Here is a 19,585-nt window from a genome sequence, read left to right on the forward strand (position 1 = left end):
TTTATATCATATTTATGCGTTATGAGGGTCTCAGGGGCTGTGTGTGTGTGTGTGTGGGTGGGAGTTCGTGATACGAACAAAGACGTATTAGTGGGTTTAAAATAAGAGGGAATGGCTTTTAGGCCGTCGCGTAAATTGAATGCCTCAATTGCTTTCAGTCTGCCAGTCTATGACAGTCTGTGCCAGTCTATGCCAGTAGCGGTGCCATCGAGACAAGTGATAGTAAATTGTGCACAAATGAAACGCACTCAAATTTATTGCGTGGTTGCCCAGAAACGGGTATCCATCTGTATCTTTCTCTCTGTCTGCGTGTTGGTTTTGGCCAGGCCATAAAAATGATGAAGTTCATCGAAACTATTTGACAGCCTTTGACTTTTATGTCGCACAAATAATGCCCACCCACCCTTTGGTGGGAAAAGGTCTTAGTCGGGGCCCCGACACCGACACCGACCGCGACCCCGAACCCGACTCAGACCTAGCCTAGTTATCGTCGACGGCTATAAAAAGGAGAACGTATGGGCGAGCGTGTGTAGCCGATTAGCATCTTGTATTCAGAACTTAACAATATTGTCTAAACACCGAATTTTCGGTATCAACGCAAATTTGCTTGTTTATCAATTTGGCTAAAAATAGACCCGAGTCTACAGCCTCAACTAATATGAAATGCTTTTGCTGGAGTGGAGTTGTTCTGCATTGTTCAGTTGCCATACAAATAGTTTGTCGTGAAAGTTAAAAGTTGGAGTATGACAAAACTGCAAAACAAACTAATCTGCTGGCTGTGAGGAAGGATAATCTGGCTTCAAAATTGTTATTAAATGTTGTGGAATAACTTTTGACAGGCGGTTCAACCACTACATACCGTCCAGACAAGAAAAGTTACGAAACTAAATCATAAACAATAGAGTTATCCGAAACATTTTGGTAGAAAATATCTTACGAGTAACTTACCAAGAGATGAAAACTCCCCAGAGATAAATCAAAATTTTGCCCAATAGAATTGGGAAAAATTGAACCAAAATTAAAACCTAAGCCAGTAAATTTCTGTGTGTAAAATTCAAGAATTTACAAAGCTTTTGGGGAATGATTCTGTTAAAGTTTCCAAAAACTGAGGCAGCTTAAAGTTTAACTCAGATGTGTTAACATAACTTGGGAAATATGTGGTCAAACATTGTGCTACATTGTACCCACATTTACACCATGGAGTGCAGCTGTAAAGGCCACATTAATTACCAGAATTTAGTGTAAATTACGTTAACTTTCTGTGGTAACAGTTATTCATGCACGTCCAACATCCTGCATCCCCCATATGCTGCAGTTTATGAATTAAAAGCCATTTATTTCTGGGGCAGCCACAACTTTTTAGCTGCCCGGGGCTAATTAATTGCATTTTCTGGAATTAAAACTAAATGCGACGCCATGCTAATTAGTCAGGCACTCACACACCCACATACTCGAGCTGGTACTCACCCCGTGCGTGGACATGCACTCAGCAGCTTCGAACGAATGAATGAATGAATGAATGTTCGCCGTTCGCGGGTATCTTTTGTGTGTGTGTCTAGACTCCAGAATCCAGAACGAGGAGCTTATTTGTGCGCTTGATAGACATCTTAATTTCCCGGGATTATGATGCGGAGGGAGTTGCTAGCTGTACGCTTTTTAGCTGCAGCACGCACCCGCGTCCGTCCGACTGGTACTCATTAGTCAGACGCGCGTTGAACCCGCTTTTTTTATAATCCCCATACAATCCCACTTCCCAGTGCCAGAGCCAGAGAGAACAAGAAAAAAGAGACACAGTTGAAGAAAATAGAACAGACTAATTTATTCTAGACTAGAAGAGGTCGGACTATGCATAGATCTGCGAGTATCTATAGCTATATTTGTATATTATGACTATGGGCAACTAATTGACCGAACTTGGAATATTTGTCTAGAAACATAAGCAAGCTGGAGAGGACTTGCTGCTCTTATCACAGTTGTGTGTCTGCTGCCACTTAGAAGAGGGACGTAGCGTGGCGTGGCGTGGCCCGGACTCCAGACTCCGTTAAGCGGCTGCTCAGTAAGCGGCTCCGCGCTCACTCGAGACCTCGCCAGAGCTCGTCCTGGTATGTGGCTTGTGGCTGCCTTTGCGTCTGGCGCGCCAATTGAATGTGGCCCTGAGACTCTTGAGGGCACTGGAGCTCTTGAGCGCTTTCGCCTTTGCCTTTCGCACTTTGCCATTTGCCTCGTGTGCCACACCGCCCACATCTTCGCCCCCCGACTGGGTGAGCTGGTGGCCGCCACGCGTAATGCGCGTCAGTTTGAGGCGGGAGCGAGAGACTCCCACATCGTCTGCCCCCGACTGACTACTCAGCTCGTCAATGGAGCACATGGGTGCTTGCAGCTGCGTCGGTGGCTGTGTCGGTGGCAGCTGCTCCTCTGGCCACTGTATGTCCGCCTCCAGCAGCGAGTGGGCATCGCCCACTGATGACAACTGCGATATTTGCGATTGCAGCGTGCGACGTGGGTGCGAATGCGAATGCGGATGGGACTGCTGTTCAAACAGATCCTGCCTGCTGCGATTCTGGCTTTGACTCTGCGAGCTGTCCAAGGAGACGCGATTCAGGCGCAGAGAGGAGCGCCCCAGATTGCCGGCAGCGGCTGCCCCGTTGCTGCTGCCATTTAACACGGTTGTGGTAGTTGTCGTCGTCGATGTCATAGTGGTGCGAACGCTGTCCTGCAGGGGGGAGAGAGACACTGCAACAGAAATTCCAATGGTAGCTAAATTAATATTCACCGTTGTGTGAAGCCGTAGAGATCCCGTCTGATTGCGCCTCAGCGCGCTGTAGGTGTGCGGCAGTCCCCGCCCGGGGTTCTTGCCCGAGAGTCCAAAGTAACGCGCCAAGGTTACCTGCGGGGAGTCGGAGTCGCGAGAGCCAGTCACTCTGGGAAAGTAATCAAGTGGCACAAGCTGAATCTCACCTTGAAGGCCTCGCGGAACTTGTGGCTCATGATGTTGTACAGCAGCGGGTTGATGCAGGTGGAGAGGAAGTAGAGCACGCCGGATGTATAGTCGAGAACGCTGAACACATCGTTGAACCACTGCGACTCGATGCCCGAGGAGGAACCATAAACCGCCATCAATCGCTGCGCATGAAAGGGAGCCCAGCAGATGAAGAAGGCCACCGCCACAGCCACTGTGTCAAATGAAAAGGACGGAAGCAGAAAACCATACATTATACCGGTCGGCTCCCACAAAGATGCCATCGGCAGAGCTCCCCAGCTTACCCAGCATTCGGATGACGCGCGTCTGGGCGCTTATGCCGCGGTTAACGTCGAAGCATCGTCGTGGTATTGCCTGCAGCAGACGGCTCCTCTTCAGCTTCACCCCGATGAGGACGTACAGCACGCAGATGGCTGTCATGGGACCGCCAAAGAAGAGGAAGCCCGACACAGCGAACACATGGGCGAAGAAGTCGTTTTTCATCTGTCACAAAAGTGTACAAAAATGTAAAATTTATCATGCAAAACGATATGGAAATACGAGTATAATGTTACAGCCTGGCCCGGAGGGCTCTATCCATTCGGAAGCGGAGGCCATCAATTTTATTGCCGCTAATTGAGTCAACCCACATAAAATGGGGATTTAATGTGGGAGCTATATGACATTATTCAATGTGGGCGCTACTTCTTTTAAATAGTTTTAAATATTTGGATCAAGATATAAATTCATATAGTAGGGGAAAAAAAAATAGTTAAATCTTAATAATATTTTTAAATGTTTGTAAACTGATTTTGATTTGTTTAGGTCTTTTGCTCTTTGGTCTTTTTTGGTCATTCTCCTAATTTTCACTTGACTACTTTTCAGCTTCCAAAATTTACATTTTTCCTGCATACATTTATCTTCGTATTATCTGAGTTTTCCGCGCTGCATCTTCTGCATTCATAGTCTTAAATATATATTTTCAAGCAGCTGCACAGTATTTTCCGACCCTTAATTGAGCCACTCAAAGGCTCAAATGTTTTCCTGAAATCCCGACGTATACTTGACACTACATAAAACGATTAAAGAGTTTCCATAGATACTCGCATGCTTGGGCGTATGAAGCCCCATCAATCATACCGTGCACGATGAGCCTACGCCCTGCAACACCACCGAGAACTGGATGGCCTGCGGAAGGGCCAGCAGGAGGGCCGCAATCCAAATGGCAAATATGAACTTTATGGCGCGCGACAGCTTGGACATTGTGTGTTGCCTGTGTGGGAGAATTCAGACCCAATTAAGCGTGGCAGAATGGTGGGCGGTAGTGGGTTAATAGTGCCTCACCTGAACGGATGACAAATGGCAATGTAGCGCTCCACGGTGAAAGCGGTTATGGTGAGGACCGTGGCATTGGCCGCCGTCTCCGAGACAACGCTCTCCAGTATGCAGATGGTATCGCTGAAGGGATAACTGTCAGGATGCCAGAGATTGTACAGATCCTGGGGCATGCCTATGAGAATCGGTAAGCCATAAAATGCAATTAGTTCCAGCCAGTTGTGTGGTACGGGACTGTGACTGTGCAGACCCACCTGAGCACAGCAGGATCATGTCGGATACAGCCAGATTGAACAAATAGAAGTTCGTAGCCGTGTGCATGAAGTTGTTGCGAGAGATCACGATGCAGGTTATGAGATTGCCCAGCACCCCGGCGACAAAGATGAGGGCATAGCCCACACTCAGGGCGGCCAGGAGGGTCATTGGCGGGAGCAGCTCCTGTGGTTCCAGGCCCTGCAGCAGGCTAGTCAGATTGCCCGCCGAAATGTTCAGCTCTTGAGTCAGATTCAAGAGGAACTTCTCGTTTTGAAACATCTGAAAGTCGGCTGCCAGGGGGCTGGATGTGTTCACGGGCAGCATCTTGACTGCCATGGACAAGTGTTTGTTTTTCCTTCCTTTTTTATTGTTTTAAATTCGAATTGATGGATTTTTCCTCTCTGTCCTTTTTACAGCCGTCTGCTTACTTCTTTTCGATTGAAAATTTCTCGCAAAAAATGTTTTCATAATGCCCCACACTGGGGGCTCATCAAATTCGTCTTAGGCCAGTGCCACGGACAACCTGTTGTCAAGGGTGCAGGATTAGCTTGGGAGGGCGTGTGAGTGTCCTTGGCTCCTTGTTTACCTTTCATCCTGTGGGATGGGCAGATGGCAAGATGGGCCAGTCAGGTGTCTCCGAGGAAACCTACCTCTCGCAGGCCAGGTGGTGGCTGTAAATTAATTTGAATTGCTAAGTGGCATTTAGTGAAAATATTTGTGCTCAATTTGAGTATAAACGAGATGAATTTAAGGATGAATGTTTCTCCACGGATCTCAGCATCCCTACGGAGCAAACAAATTAAGCTGCTCTGCTGTCAAGGTCATCCCAGGGGTGGGTCCGGCTAGGTGAACCACACCTAATGGGCGACTAAAGCGACTAAACCATTTACATAGTTATACTCCATTCATGATGAGTTGACGGTGACCGCTGTTGACCGTTTTTGGCGGGTTTTATTATCATTATCATTATCATACGAGTATAGCGCTTGGGTTGCTTCAAAATATGCACAGTTCAAGAATGCTGTCGAATTTGGTTTTATTATTTTGTATATTCAATCAAACTGGTTTTCGTTTTCTGTTTTCTGTTTTTTGATTTCTGTTTTTTGTTTTTTTTTTGTCCGTCTGTCGACTGTGTAGCATCTCACAAAAAATTATGCAGTGCCCCTACCCATAAAGTGTATGTTCAATTCTGTGTTTCTCGATTAGATTTGCATATGGAATATATCACTCCCAAGCGATCTGCACTGCTTGGTACTAATGGGAGACACTTTACGACTACACTGGTCAGATCAACGGATCAACGGATCGACGAATCTGCGAGTCTGCAGAGTAGCTTTCAGCAATTAGCAGATTCCTCGTATGCGATTTTAATTTTTTCTTCATTTTTCCCGCACCGTTGCGTTGTTTTTTGTTTTGTTTTGGTTGTCTGGGCTGGCTATCGTTTGTGCATTTAAAACTCGTTTAATTTAAATTTATCAAACGCTGCCTGCCAAATTTTTACAAATGCATTTATTTTTTATTGCTTTGAACTTTTTGATTTTTTGTCACTTTTTGTTAATTTTTTTTTTTGCTGTCTTGCTAGTGCATTGCTCTCGATCTGCTGCTGTCTCTGTTCCACAGTCTCACTCCGCCTCCTTTTGTATAATTTTTTTTGTATTCTAATGCATTATTGCTAGTCCGATTTTACCATGTGCCAAATTTTGATTAATGCCACGCGCTGTAGGGGTTTATAAACACACACTCGCAATTACATATATATATATTGGCCAACTTTAAGATCATTTGAACGTACACTGATTTTTTTAGGCACAATTATTGGACGGGGAACACGCGCGTACCACTACGCCGCAATTTGTCCGGTTCTTTCCCCTGTCCGGTGCTCTTCCGTAATCGAGACAGCGGCAGCGACAGAAACTGGCCGCAGCATCCGAGAGACTGAATTTGTCCAAAATATTGGCCGGTACGGCCCGTTCGGGCCAAGTTGGATAACAGCGACGCAACAGAGATGCCGCAGTCGCAGTCGCTGCCGCAGCCACTGCTACCGCTGGCGCAGCAGCCAAGAACTACCGGTTGCTTTTTGGCTCTCTGCGACGGCGCTCTCTCCGAGCGTAGGGGGAGTAGGGGGCCTAAATTGGGGAAGGCCACGGACCAGGCCGAGGGCAAGGGTAATAAAAATGCAAATAGTATTGGAGTAGCATGCACTTTATCTTATTTAGTGGCATATTAATTTGGTCGAGGCGGCAAATTGTTTGATTATTATGTTAACAGACTCAAAGGACACTGCAAATGGCGACCTTAGACGCCACGACACCCCAAACCACACCGAAATCGAAACGCAAAGGTGAAATGGCCAGCGACAACGACACCTACGGGGCTAAGAATTAATTTGAGAATCCACTTTGTCGATGCCAGATTACAACCGTCAAAATCGGACGGGCATGTCCGTGGCACTTGTTCGTTTTATGATCAGTCAAAGAGAGATTTTATTAGGCCCCGGGGGCCTTACTTTTATGGCCATGTGCGGGAAAATCTATCAGAGCTTTGCGGCCCATAAAAGTCCTGTTTCGCCCTTCAATGTCAATCCTCCGGCTAGTGGGTATCTATTTTTATGCTACGACCATCTGCAAAAAGAAAAATAGCCAAACAACAACAAACAAATCGAATCCATTGCAGGCATTCAATTTCTCAATTTTTATGCAAATAGCACGAAACAATTTTTTGGCACTTCATCAAAACAAAGACCTAAACAAACAAAATAGAGGCGGGGGTCGGGGTCGGGTGTGGGTGCTGTGCACAGATATCCAACTGCCATCTGAAAAGCCCACAGCTCCCTGATATAGGACTCATGTACCAGAATTCAGAGGCAAGGCAAACATAGAGCACGTGCTGCAAAGGCATTCCCAAGTGGAAACTTTGGCTCCCTATTATTGACGAGAGGAAGTGCTGGAGATGGGGTCCTGCAGGGGGCCAGCGTCTTCACTTGTTTTCAGTTGAACTGAGGAATTTCGTTTGCTTTGCTCTTTACGAACACGCGGCATGACATCAGATTCAAGGCGCCTGTGGAATCGAGTCGAGTCGAGTCGAACTTTCTGTGCCATTTTGAAGTTCTACCATCGCGCAGTCCAGGACCTTGTCATCAGGCGTCGGCGACGGCGGCGGCATCCTCGTCAGCAGTTTGGCTGAGTTCTCTGCAAGTTTCCAATTCATTTAGTTTTATTGCAAGCCGAAAAGGGCAAGCCGAAAGTCATTCGCAGTTCGACCAACCCAATGTAACCCTCTCGCACAGAGAGTAATATTATTTGGTCATGTTATTAGAGCTTAAAAATTGCTCATTAGGAGGGGAAAGCGAGCGATATTGATGGGGGCATTTGAAGGGACCGTTCGGGTACGGTCCGTCCCACGTTGAACGTTTTACAGGCCATCAGATCCGATCCTCCAGCCCCTGGTAGGGCATTGATATTTCGGTGCTTGGAACTTGCTTTCGACTCGACCTCCATTTATTGAACTCTCGCACGCGCTCAACAAGTCACTGAAAAAATTTCAGCTCTCGTGGCTAATTGTAGCCTTCGATTGGCAGGACATCGGTGCGGTGCGTCCCACATGCAGTTCACAACCTTTCGTATAATTGAATTTCCCGAAAAAAGAGGTGTGCGTGTTCGGCCGGGCTTCATTTGGTTAAAAGCTCCGCAATTTACTCCTACGGCATTCCCGGCCAGTCTCAGCGTCACTCGAGATGGCCAATTTCGAACGTTACACATAAACTTCAGCCCACGGGTTGTATGAGTAATGATGTCGAAATATACTTCATTCCTGTGCGTGGTAATGGGACCGCACTAAACGGCCAACTATGTAAAGCGACACGTTCGTTCCGAACCGGTTCAATGCTCGCCCCGAACCGGAGTAGGCCCTCCCTCTGTAACTGAAAGGCCAAGGACACTCGCATTTAGTTTAATTTTACTTAATTAGCAGCAGCTCAAATGACTTGACGCATTCGAAAGCGCTCTAAATTACATTTGCAGGCATCGTTCATCAGCCCAAAGACATCATCAGGAGCTGTGGCTGTCTCATGACAATCGTAAATCGGGGTAATCCCAGACCTAGACCAACTGCTGGGCCATCAAGGCTGTGGTCGACCCTTTTCGATTAGACCCCATCATTTGCTTCTCTGTCGGTGGTCCACATGTGTGTGTGTGTGTGTGTGTGTGTATGTCGGAAAGCATTATGCTAATCAGCAGTTGCCACAATCTGCTGGCCAATTGAATTATCTCGACTCGACAGGCATGGACACGGCAACGTTGCGTATACGCAATGCGGAGAGGTCAGGAATTGAAGCACTATTACTGATGGCGATTACGCTTTCATTATTCACCCTCGAGTTGAAGTTGAGGTGCTCATGAATAACCCAGGAGCTCGACCACCAGATTATGAGCCGAGATTATTTGGGCAACATTAATTTAGCGGCCGTGTAATCGTTTTTATGACAGATCAAAGTGTGTGGAAAATCCGAATCTGTTTGTGAGACGACTTCATTCTGCCGAAACACCATTTATTTGCTCCAAATTACTTTTGAGGGCACTCGTGTAAGCGGGATTTACTCCAGATTTCTTCCTTTTTCAGATCAACGACTATGTGAGGCATTTCCTTAATAGCTTAAGCCTCTTAAGCTTGCTCTAGACCAAAACCCTGCCCGTATTGTGGTCACGCTTCAGAAATTGTGCATGTTTACCGCGAGCAGACAACCATGCCCGAATCACGCTCAAAATTCGTTGGTGGTTGAACCTCTTCAAGTCAACCACAAGACGGCAACAGCTTCTCCGCCCTTTCCCGCATTTCAATTGAATTCCAGGCCCGGGGCAGTCGTGGCAGTCGAGGGAAAATGAAAACAAATCCACAAATCTGCGGACGATGGCCAAGGCCTGAATCGACATTAATATGCGGTTTTTCCTTTTTTCTTCCAATAAATACTCGTAAAGGAGGACGGGGTGCAGGAGCAACCGGCAATGGTTCATGTCCTGCAAAACAAACACATTTCTCTCCGACTTTACGAGCGCTGGGGGCCTGTCGGAGAGTGGAAGCCACAACGGCTTAGATTTCGCGGAGCGTTGATTGCTTCACCTCCACCCCCTCCACCGATTCGCAAAGGTCAAGTCAACGCCAGTTAAACACTTTCCAGGGGCGGCGCCACCAACGATAAATATTAAAAGTAAGTGCGAGTGGTTCGGGCCATTTGCAATTTCAATTAGCAACTCAGAAACTAGCCATTCAGTGTCATTCCATTCAATTGGATCGACTGCCATTTATGGTCGCGCACCGTGAGCAGCCGCCCGGATATTACTCATGCGACAAGTAAGACATAACTTACGGCCAGGCGGGGACGAGTTCATTTTGGTGCGGAGGGACAAAGTAAGGTACATGAATTTATGAATGAAATTAATTCCCGATGTTTGCGTACCTCAGACACACCAGCCGAGAGAGAGCGGGCGACTAGGATAAGGCGTGCTGTTGGTTAACAGAGACCGCGCTGTGGCTAACAGCCAACGCGAAATGCTGCCTCAACTGCCGCAAGGCAACTCAGTCTTCAACGGACTACACTGAACTCCGGACGTGCGCGAGCCTGACGAGCAAGAAGACAAACGGAAAACTGAAAACTCTCGGAAACATTGCAAAAAGTAAAACAAAGATCGCATATTTATGAACAGACAAATTGAAAATATACCGAAAAATAATAAAAAAGTTGCATAAGCTCAAAAGAAAAACAGTGATTTATTCTAAAAAAAAAAAAGAGAAAGTATTCCCACAAATAATAATAAGGAAATTTAATGAATTAATTAAATAATTAAATTATACAACAATAATATCAAAAATATGTATTCAGGAAATTTTAAAATATCTGGAAATATATTGCATAAAATAGAATAATGGCAATCATGTTAAAAATGGCAAATGACTAAACAAATTAAAAATTTTATGTGATTAATTTAAGTTAGTTATATTTAAATAATATACATAATACCAACAGGAAAAATAAAGAAAAACTAAAAATAATTCATTAAACTAATGAAAACTGGAAAAAAAGTGATTAAGAGATTTACAATACAAAATGCAATAAAATCGAATAAAATATATGAATAAACTTATGATTTTATATTATAATCTGTGTTGATTATATCAACAGAAATTACGCAAACGATGATTGATCAATGAATAAATAAATTAACATAATATCGAATTTAAGCGAAAACATGAAATGAACCAAAAAAAGAAACAAATAGTGAATTAATGAATGAATTAAGTTATTGATATTTAACGTAAAACTGAAAAACGAAATCAATTAACATAAATAAAAAGTGTAACCTGTAAATATAAAAAGTGCATTTTTTAGTTCATAATTATCCCATTCAATCCCAAGCGATTGACAACTGATTGATAGGTCTCACTGATTGCCCAGCAAAGTGAAAAACTAATTTTCCATTCAGTGACTCCATTATATCGGAAAGAGACACTTCAGAGAGACTTCAGCACACCTTGTGGGTGCAATCGAAACTCCAACAAAAGAAGAGCCTGAACAAATAAGAATAAAAACACATTGGACTGAAGGTGAGCATCGTCATCCCTGAATACCAGAACTGGCTTAATTGAAATTTACTCAGAACCTGCATTGTCCCAGAATCGAGAGAAACTCGTTTTCAAAATTGCTCAATATTTTCGGAAACCACAAAGTTTAATTAAAAAATGTTGAAGCTGCTCGTTGTCACCTGCTCGTGCTTGTTCTGCGGTTTGGACTCTGGGTGGGGGAAACACGAAAACTAAAATGGAATTGGCACCCCTAATATGGTCCGCGCTTTGGGATTGGTTGGCTGATTGGATTACTATACGTAGCTATGGAGTTGTATAAATCGGTGGCAAATATTTGACTTCGCTCTGCTCTGTAGTGCCGAATCATATCTAAATCAACTTTCACACCTGAGCTGGCAATTCAATTATTTTGCCAATTAGTTAGCGTCAACAAGGGGGAACAGCAGTGACCCCTGCCATTCTTCAAGAAGTCCTGTGCCTGTTCCCATTCACACGCGTAGCATACTTTTTAGTGCACTTTAAATGCTGCAGAGAACCATCCAACGAACGGGAAATATAATTAATTAGACGTATTAAGTAGAAGAATTCAGGCTGAAGCCCATAAGCCAGCCTGGCATTAGCCTCAACATTATGTTCCTTTCCTTCGACTCCTGACTCCTGACCCCAGACCCCGGAATGGGCCTCTTTCTTGGCTGCTTCAGAGGCCCATTCAAAACGTGTCGCTGACATAATGAGTGAAATATTAGCACGGCTCCCGATAGCCATTTCTCAAACATCTTTAAAGCGTCGCATGTGCCGGGCCAGAGAACACTTGTGTGGGTGCAAAAAGTTTCCCATTTGAAAAAGTTTGGCACACATGCAATCAGTTTTCGCTTCAGTCCGAGCACTCAACGCAGTCCGAGCAAATGGAAAAAGTTTGGGACCCACAACCGTATTGATTGCCAACGATCTATATAGACTTAGCCGGAGATGCTTACGAAGTATTAATAGAGCCAAGTGGCCGTAGTCGTCAGGTGTTTTGGGGAGGAGGAAGTCTATGAGCAACATCTGCCCGCCAGCCACCTGTCGCCACATCTCGTAGGGTTATGTCAGCCGGTTCGGTTCGGGCCGGGCCGGGCCGATTCAATTTAAATTCATTCCTGAGTCTAATGACTTTTAATGTTGTTTGCTTCACAGGCGAGTGCACAATTTGGGCCCGTCGCCGCCTGCTTATCAGCCATGTGCCACCGCAGCAGGGGATGCGCAAACAACACAGCCGCCAGACAGCATTAATAACGCATAGACACAAGGCGAGGGATTTCGGGAGTTCCCCTTGGAATTGGAGTTGGAGTTGCCGCACCCACAATTAATTGAGGACTGACTGCTAGCATGTTGCAAGGCGTCGTCGCTGTCGCCATCACCCACGACAGCAACGATGATGGCCTCAATCAATCATTCATGGCTCATGTGTCGCCTGGCGCTAGTCCTGCTCCCAATCAGAGCCCGTCCGCCATGCTGCAGAATGACAAATTCCTAACACATGTCGCCCATCTGCTCAACATAACGACCGAGAATCTTTCGAATCTGCTCAGTTCAGACAAAGGCACCAATGGCAGCAACATGGCGGCCGACTCGCCGGCCGACGATTCCCTGGCCCTGCTCACCGTCCTCACCGTCTGCTACGCCCTTATTTTCGTGGCCGGCGTACTGGGCAACCTCATCACCTGCATTGTGATTTCGCGGAACAACTTCATGCACACAGCCACCAACTTCTATCTATTCAATCTGGCGGTGTCCGACCTGATCCTGCTGGTCTCAGGTGAGCGAGCTGCCCTTCGGCCCACTCTGCGTATACATAACATTCAATTTTTCTGCCAGGAATTCCGCAGGAGCTGTACAATTTGTGGTACCCGGACATGTACCCTTTCACAGACGTCATGTGCATTATGGAGAGCGTGCTCTCGGAGATGGCTGCCAATGCCACAGTCCTCACCATCACCGCATTCACCGTGGAGCGGTACATTGCTATCTGTCATCCGTTTCGGTGAGTTTCGGTTCGGCCCCCACAATGGTAGCCAGACACCAATTACATTCGCCCAATCATTCGTACACTATTCATTAAGTTTAGTTGATTAACAAAGTGGATCAAGTATAAATAGAACAGAACATAAAGAGATTGATACAACGAGATAAGGCCCGCATAAACTGCAGGTATTTACTACCCAGTGAATGCCATGAATACGATGCGATAAGGTTTAATCAAAGTGATAGCCATAATAATTATAATTATTATTTATTGTCAAGCTGACAAGTTGCGAAAGGACAATAAAAGGCCTTACATTAGATGTCATTCCAGTATATTAATATGAACTAATATTGACAGACAGCGATTAGGAATATATTGCAGGTGTGTCCTTGTGCATAGCGTAGTAGGAGAAGTTTCAAGCCTTCTGGTACTGTACATAGAAGCTTCAAATTTTGTATGTTTCAAACCATTCATAAAGTGAGATTCCATTTCATGGAAATAGCGACTAGGTCTGTGCCTGAAATGGCAATTCTGTGAATTTGGTTATTATTTAATATTCATTCGCCCAGTCCAAAAATACATTTGAAGCATTTGCAAGTGTCTTTCGGGGGATATGGCTTTGTCTTCAACTAAAAGTTACTTTGAAAATATACTCACATACTCCTAAATAAATACGAGTAAAAGCCCTTGGGAAGTTCGCGGAAGCAGGCGCAGATGAAACAATTTCCAAGAATTCCCGAATTCACTTTCCAGAAGTTGGTGGTCAAGCAGGATGGAATTGCTTTATTTTCGGGTTCATTCCTTCATAAACATTTACATTTACATTAACATTAAATTCACTTTAATACTGGGCAATAAATGTGACATTCTAATCTGTTAATTCACTCCATCATTTTTAGGCAGCACACCATGTCGAAGCTGTCGCGCGCCATTAAGTTTATATTTGCCATTTGGTTGGCCGCCTTCCTGCTGGCCCTGCCCCAGGCCATGCAGTTCTCGGTGGTCTACCAGAACAGCGGATACTCCTGCACGGTGGGTGCAAATACACACAGACTCAAATTCAGTGAATTTCGTACTCAACTCACTTTACATCCTCGTTTCCACAGATGGAGAACGACTTTTATGCCCACGTGTTTGCCGTGTCCGGCTTCATTTTCTTCTGCGGACCCATGACAGCCATCTGCGTGCTCTACGTCCTCATTGGGGTGAAGCTGAAGCGGAGCCGCCTACTGCAGTCGCTGCCAAGACGCGCCTACGATGCCAACCGCGGCCTCAACGCTCAGGGCCGAGTCATCAGAATGTTGGGTAGGTGAGTTGTGTTGTGTTGAGTTGAGTTGGTGGGCTTGATTGATTAAAAGCAGCACCTACCGTGCCCCAGGCCACCCAGCCGCCAGTGTTCCACCCACTGCCTGTCAAAACATTTCGGCGAAAGTCTTATATTGAAATTTACTGTCAACATATTTGCGTTGGCGACATCAAACAAGAGATTCGTCATACCCCTGCCCAAAGTGCCACACTCTCATTCACAGCACTTTTCATTTAGCACATGGCACATGCCCCGAGGAAGGTGGGTGTCGCGTGGCATGCGAGACCTTTGCGGTGTCGTTAATTTTTCGAATGCATCAAGTGCGTCTTCAAAGCCATTAGGCAGCTATCCGCTGACTGTGCACAATTTGGGGGCAGGTGGCACCTCAAAGTAATCAGCTGGGGACACTTAAAGGGAGTCGTGAGGGTTGTGAAGTGGGGCAATATATCTCTGTAGGACCTAGGCCTGGTCTAATGGATATTACGACAGAAGCTCGTAGTCACATTTTCCAAATCAATCACGGGTAACCGTAACCGTACTCTTTCAGACAGATTTTTATATGAACCCGCACCCGAAAAATCTTTTTTCAGGCCTTTTGTGGTTTATTATATTAAATTTTCTTATATTTTTTTAAGTGCAAAGTCATGGTGGTATTCATCTCGTACTCGTAAAAATGTCCAAAGTTCATAGAAAAATATTTGAGCCCAAAAAAAGATGCTGTGTCTAAATCAAGATTAAAATATATTAAATTCAATCTTTTCGTATTCCATATCTATTCACTTGAAGAGTCAACTATTTGGCTACAAGGGACCCAAGCCAGCCTTTCTTTTATTTATAATGAAGTAAATTTCAGGCAATTTAAAAAATTTTTCGCCAAATTGTGGTGCGCGAAGCTTCGATAGAACAGCGTGCAGAAATTCAACAAGATAAAGGTTTTCTTTTAATTGAATTATGCTAAAATAAATTAATTGAATTACTTGGCCTTGAAACTCGTCCAGAGAAACGACTTTCGGTCACACAATTTGGGTGGCAGACCTTGTGGGAGGGCAGACTCCAAGTAAGCTCCTTTTAGCCCCTCCTTATGGGAATGGGATTGAGGCCACAAGCTCTTCTATGGCTCCGGTAATTACTGTCTTCAGGCAGGAAAAGTTCATGCCCACCTCTGAGTCCATGTGCATAAGCATTTATTGAATGATTACCCAAACAAATGGATTACTTGGGGATACAGATACAAGATACAGGTCGTGCCACTTATTTCTGTAATCTTCCTAGTAGTCACGGCTGCTGTCCACCGACGGGCATCGCATGGTCGACTACTTGGCAGTGAAAAGGTATTTAATATGTTCCTTATCCTTGCCCGTATTTGCAGTAGCTGTAGCCGTCGCCTTTTTCCTCTGCTGGGCTCCCTTCCACGCACAGCGTCTGATGGCCGTGTACGGCCTTTCGCTGATTAACATCGGAATCAGCCGGGATGCCTTTAACGATTACTTCCGCATACTTGATTACACATCCGGAGTGCTCTATTTTCTGTCCACCTGCATTAATCCGCTGCTGTACAACATCATGAGCCACAAGTTTCGGGAGGCATTCAAGGTAAGTGCCACGGCCGCGGTCCCCCCAATTGCCCCTTAAATGTGTCCGGATTTTCCGCCCACCCGCAGATCACGCTGACGCGCCAGTTTGGCCTGGCCAGGAACCATCCACACCAGCAGAGCCAGCACCACCAGCACAACTACAGTGCCCTGCTGAGGCAGAACGGATCGATGCGGCTGCAGCCGGCCAGCTGCAACAACAACGCCCTGGAGCCGTACGGCTCCTATCGAGTGGTGCAGTTCCGATGCCGGGACGCCAGCCACCAGCTGTCGCTGCAGGACAGCATTCGCACCACCACGACGACAACGACGATCAACAGCAGCAGCATGGGCGGAGGCGGCACAGGTAACGGACCGGGCAGACGCATCCGCAAGCAGGATTTCTACGCGCCCGGCAGCGCTGTGCCCCACCGCATGCTGGCGGCTCAGGTCTCGCAACTGTCCTCGCTGGGCGACGCCAACTCCTTGCTGGAGTCCGATGCTGTGGATGTGGGTCGGCACTACGCCTCCGGGCGGGCAAAGCGCGCTCTGTTGGCTACCAAAAGCGGAGCCATGCTCGTAACGCCATCGCCCTCGGAACAGCCAGAGAACAGTCAACCGGCCACACGCCTCAAGCTATCGCGGGTAATAAGCCGTCGCGACGAAGCAGTAGCAGCAGCAACGGCTGCCACAACACCCTACAGCGGCAGCCACAGCCTGCCCGACCCAGAGACCCTGCAGGCGGGCACGCTGCGCGAGTCGCGAAAGTTTCCCTGGCGCAAGCGGCGTCAGAAGCAGGACGATGCGCCCTCCTCCCAGTGAAGTCCGCGGGCAGAGGCCTAGGCCGAGACCGAGGCCTGCCAGATAGCCGTGGCTATGCATAGTTAGGCATTGTTTAGTTAGCACAATAAACTTTCTGATCTGTAGACGAGCCGCTTGTGAAAAACTTTTTCCGGCTGAAAAAAGGGCTCGAATCGTGAGCTCTGGCGATTTGCATGCAAATTTCGTTTTGCCAATTGGCCATAAAAATAAAATCAACAGCGACGATGGAGGAGATGGCGACGCCTGCGGTGGCCATCGCCAATGGCTGCTTTAAGCGGCCCAGACGATTTATGCGGGGGCATAAGCCCAGCTAATGAGACAACAAAGTGACGTGACGAACTTTTTTGCTCCATCCTTGAGTAGTGCAGTCGTAAATTAAGTGTTAAGTGTTGAGCTCCGCCGAGTAAATAACACGAATAAAAAATATAAAAAATAAATAAAAAAGTGTTTCCAACGTTAAAGCAAAAATAATCTCTTTACTTCTTTGCACAATGCGTGCCAAACACAGTCGCCTCATCTGCATCTTGAGTTCATCCTCTTGGGAGGCGAAAGAACAAGCTAGAAAAATATTGTAGACCATACGGACTAGGGTATACCCACTGCCATTTCGTACATCATTCCACTAGGATCTGTTCAAGCAACACTCTTAGATCTGAAAAGAAAAGAGTTGGAAATTTACTCGCTCTCCCGGTACATAAATCTAGACGAAAACAACATACCCGTGAACTAAACGCTGCGTGCTGCATGCTGCGTGTAAAAAACAGCTTCTCACCTTTACACTCGCCACTCGTACGAGCACTTTGTTCCCGCTTTGCCCCTCCATTGTTGCTGGGGATTGGCAGGCATTTTGCCAGCAACTTCTAAAGGCATCCGCTCCGTGCAGCTGCATCTGCCAGCTCAGCCATTTCGGTCTGCACTTGGCCGAGTGGCCGAGACCCATTACTCAAGGGGGCTTTCGGCTCAAGCTCTGTATTGAAATGGATGTGAGTGCAGTGTCAGGGAAGGGCTTATAAACCGGAGTTAGTATTGGCACGGGCTTAAATCAGTTAATAAATCAAGTTAAATCTTGAATGAATGTTGAGAATTATGGCCGAATGCTTTTGCTTTTTGGGCATTATTATACATTTTATCGAAAGGGAATGATTTTTTCAAGTCAGCCAAATATTTTGAATGGATCCAGATAAAAAATGTTCGATTTTCAAAGGTGTGACTTTGTGCGCTGATTTCAAACATTAAATGGAAAACAGCTTAGCCTTAGCTTAGCTGCTTAATAAATTCGCATGCGCTTTGTTGCCAGGCAAGGTGTTTTGTAATGTGCTCCGTATGGGACACAATGGGACCTCCATGCTCGTCCATCATCGTGGAGTGCACTGCTTTTGTAAGGAGCAAAAGGAACTTCCCAAATCGGACAAGAGCGCGGCTCTTTCATCAATAAATTGTGTGGCCTGCCGCCTAGTCAATCATAATCCCACACAATAAAGATATTTATCAGGGCCATAAATTTACTCACGGTCTAGACAAGCAGTTTAACGGCCAACAGCTCGCACAAAGCACTCTGACGAAGACGAAGAGTTCTCTGATTCGCATTTTGTTCGCCCTTCAAGCTGGGCTTTAATATGCTGTCCCGGTCATTACGCACAGACATTTCAGATTACTCTTTAGTTTATGAGCGACAAACTTTCACTTTCCAAAGCGACAGATTCATTTTTTGTTCTGTCAGAGGGAACGACAAATAACCATGACTCAGAGAGGCGGTCTGCCTGCCTGTCTGTCTATGTATAAGCCGGTTATGTCCATGTCCATGTCCAGATTTTAAAGCCAAGCACCAAGCGCCCTCACATGCATGCCGCCCGGTCATTCTGCACAGGTCCTTGCCTGCACCTAACGAGCCAGCAAGGAGCTGGACAAAAGCAGAAATTCCTCGCCCAGCCAGCTTCCATGGAACCCATCATTGTGTTGGCACAAGGGCCCTTCAGATTTCCCTCCACTTGCCCATTGTTATCAATGCCAAACGGCTCAACTTATGCCAAAGGCAAGCAAATTAGACTCTGGCCAAAACGTCTCAACTAGCCTTCCATTTACAATTTACACTGCGGTCGAACAAGAAATCAACAGAAGATCTCTCCAGCTCGATGCGGTTGCTCGAGTCTCCAATTAAAGCTACACAAACAGCACCAAAGGCTTCACATAATGTGAGCCGTATGCACATACATACATATGTACACATACAAATACTCGTATACTATGTACCATGTTTATGTATGGCGTCCCTGGTCCTTGGATAAATATTTCGATGAACCCAATTGATTCTTTTGTTGTCGTTGTCACGAGGTCAACTCTTGCTCTGGCTTTTGCTCTGCTTCTGCGACTGCCAAATAAATATTATTTTCTAATGTGTGGGAGTTCTGGTTTCGGCTTAGTCGGTTTGCGGGGGGTTAAGTGAGGCTCTGCAGGAGTTTCGGCACTCAAGTGCATTCATATTTCCGAATCGGGCATTTTAATTAAATATAAATTGCACGCCAAAGCGAAAAAAAAATGCGGCATCCTTGATGCGGAAAGTGCGCAATACAAATTGTAAATATCGAAGGGCGTAGTGTGCACACAGCCTCTGGGCTGATGGTGCCACAGAACAATACTGCAAATTAAAATGAAAAGTGGGAATCGGATGGAGGGTCGAATGTTTAAATCCGAGCAGCAACCAACAGCTGGCACTGGCAGCCAGCATCTGACAACAAATTAGACGGAGGGGGGAGGCG

At 46.1% G+C, this 19,585-nt stretch overlaps 2 protein-coding genes across 6 annotated transcripts; one reads left to right on the forward strand and one right to left on the reverse strand.

Moving 5' to 3' along the window:
* Nucleotides 1–1,794: 1,794 nt before the first annotated feature.
* On the reverse strand, nucleotides 1,795–6,462 carry LOC111073762 (pyrokinin-1 receptor). Of its 3 annotated transcripts, none has more exons than XM_041596454.1 (7): nucleotides 6,237–6,462; nucleotides 4,549–5,220; nucleotides 4,304–4,469; nucleotides 4,100–4,232; nucleotides 3,265–3,463; nucleotides 2,959–3,173; nucleotides 1,795–2,887 (listed from the first exon to the last, which is right to left on the reverse strand). In XM_041596454.1, the coding sequence occupies exons 2-7, from the start codon at nucleotides 4,883–4,885 to the stop codon at nucleotides 2,054–2,056; spliced, it is 1,884 nt and encodes a 627-aa protein (XP_041452388.1). In that variant the 5' UTR covers nucleotides 4,886–5,220; nucleotides 6,237–6,462; the 3' UTR covers nucleotides 1,795–2,053. The 3 variants fall into 3 exon arrangements, with proteins under 3 accessions (XP_041452388.1, XP_041452389.1, XP_041452387.1); XM_041596455.1 differs by having other exon boundaries at nucleotides 4,549–5,072; nucleotides 5,136–6,462; XM_041596453.1 differs by having other exon boundaries at nucleotides 4,549–6,462.
* A 4,299-nt stretch (nucleotides 6,463–10,761) lies between these two features.
* On the forward strand, nucleotides 10,762–17,255 carry LOC111073733 (pyrokinin-1 receptor). 3 transcript variants are annotated; one of them, XM_022366204.2, is made up of 7 exons: nucleotides 10,766–11,146; nucleotides 12,302–12,923; nucleotides 12,983–13,148; nucleotides 14,030–14,162; nucleotides 14,237–14,435; nucleotides 15,806–16,029; nucleotides 16,098–17,255. In XM_022366204.2, exons 2-7 carry the CDS (start codon nucleotides 12,494–12,496, stop codon nucleotides 16,827–16,829), a joined length of 1,884 nt encoding a protein of 627 aa, XP_022221896.2. In that variant the 5' UTR covers nucleotides 10,766–11,146; nucleotides 12,302–12,493; the 3' UTR covers nucleotides 16,830–17,255. The 3 variants fall into 3 exon arrangements, with proteins under 3 accessions (XP_022221897.2, XP_022221896.2, XP_022221898.2); XM_022366205.2 differs by lacking the exon at nucleotides 16,098–17,255 and having other exon boundaries at nucleotides 10,762–11,146; nucleotides 14,237–14,439; nucleotides 15,806–15,979; XM_022366206.2 differs by lacking the exons at nucleotides 10,766–11,146; nucleotides 12,302–12,923; nucleotides 12,983–13,148; nucleotides 14,030–14,162 and having other exon boundaries at nucleotides 14,289–14,439.
* Nucleotides 17,256–19,585: the final 2,330 nt, after the last annotated feature.

The sequence above is a fragment of the Drosophila obscura genome, unplaced genomic scaffold (genome assembly GCF_018151105.1).
Source record: "Drosophila obscura isolate BZ-5 IFL unplaced genomic scaffold, ASM1815110v1 contig_150, whole genome shotgun sequence".
NCBI lineage: Eukaryota > Metazoa > Arthropoda > Insecta > Diptera > Drosophilidae > Drosophila > Drosophila obscura.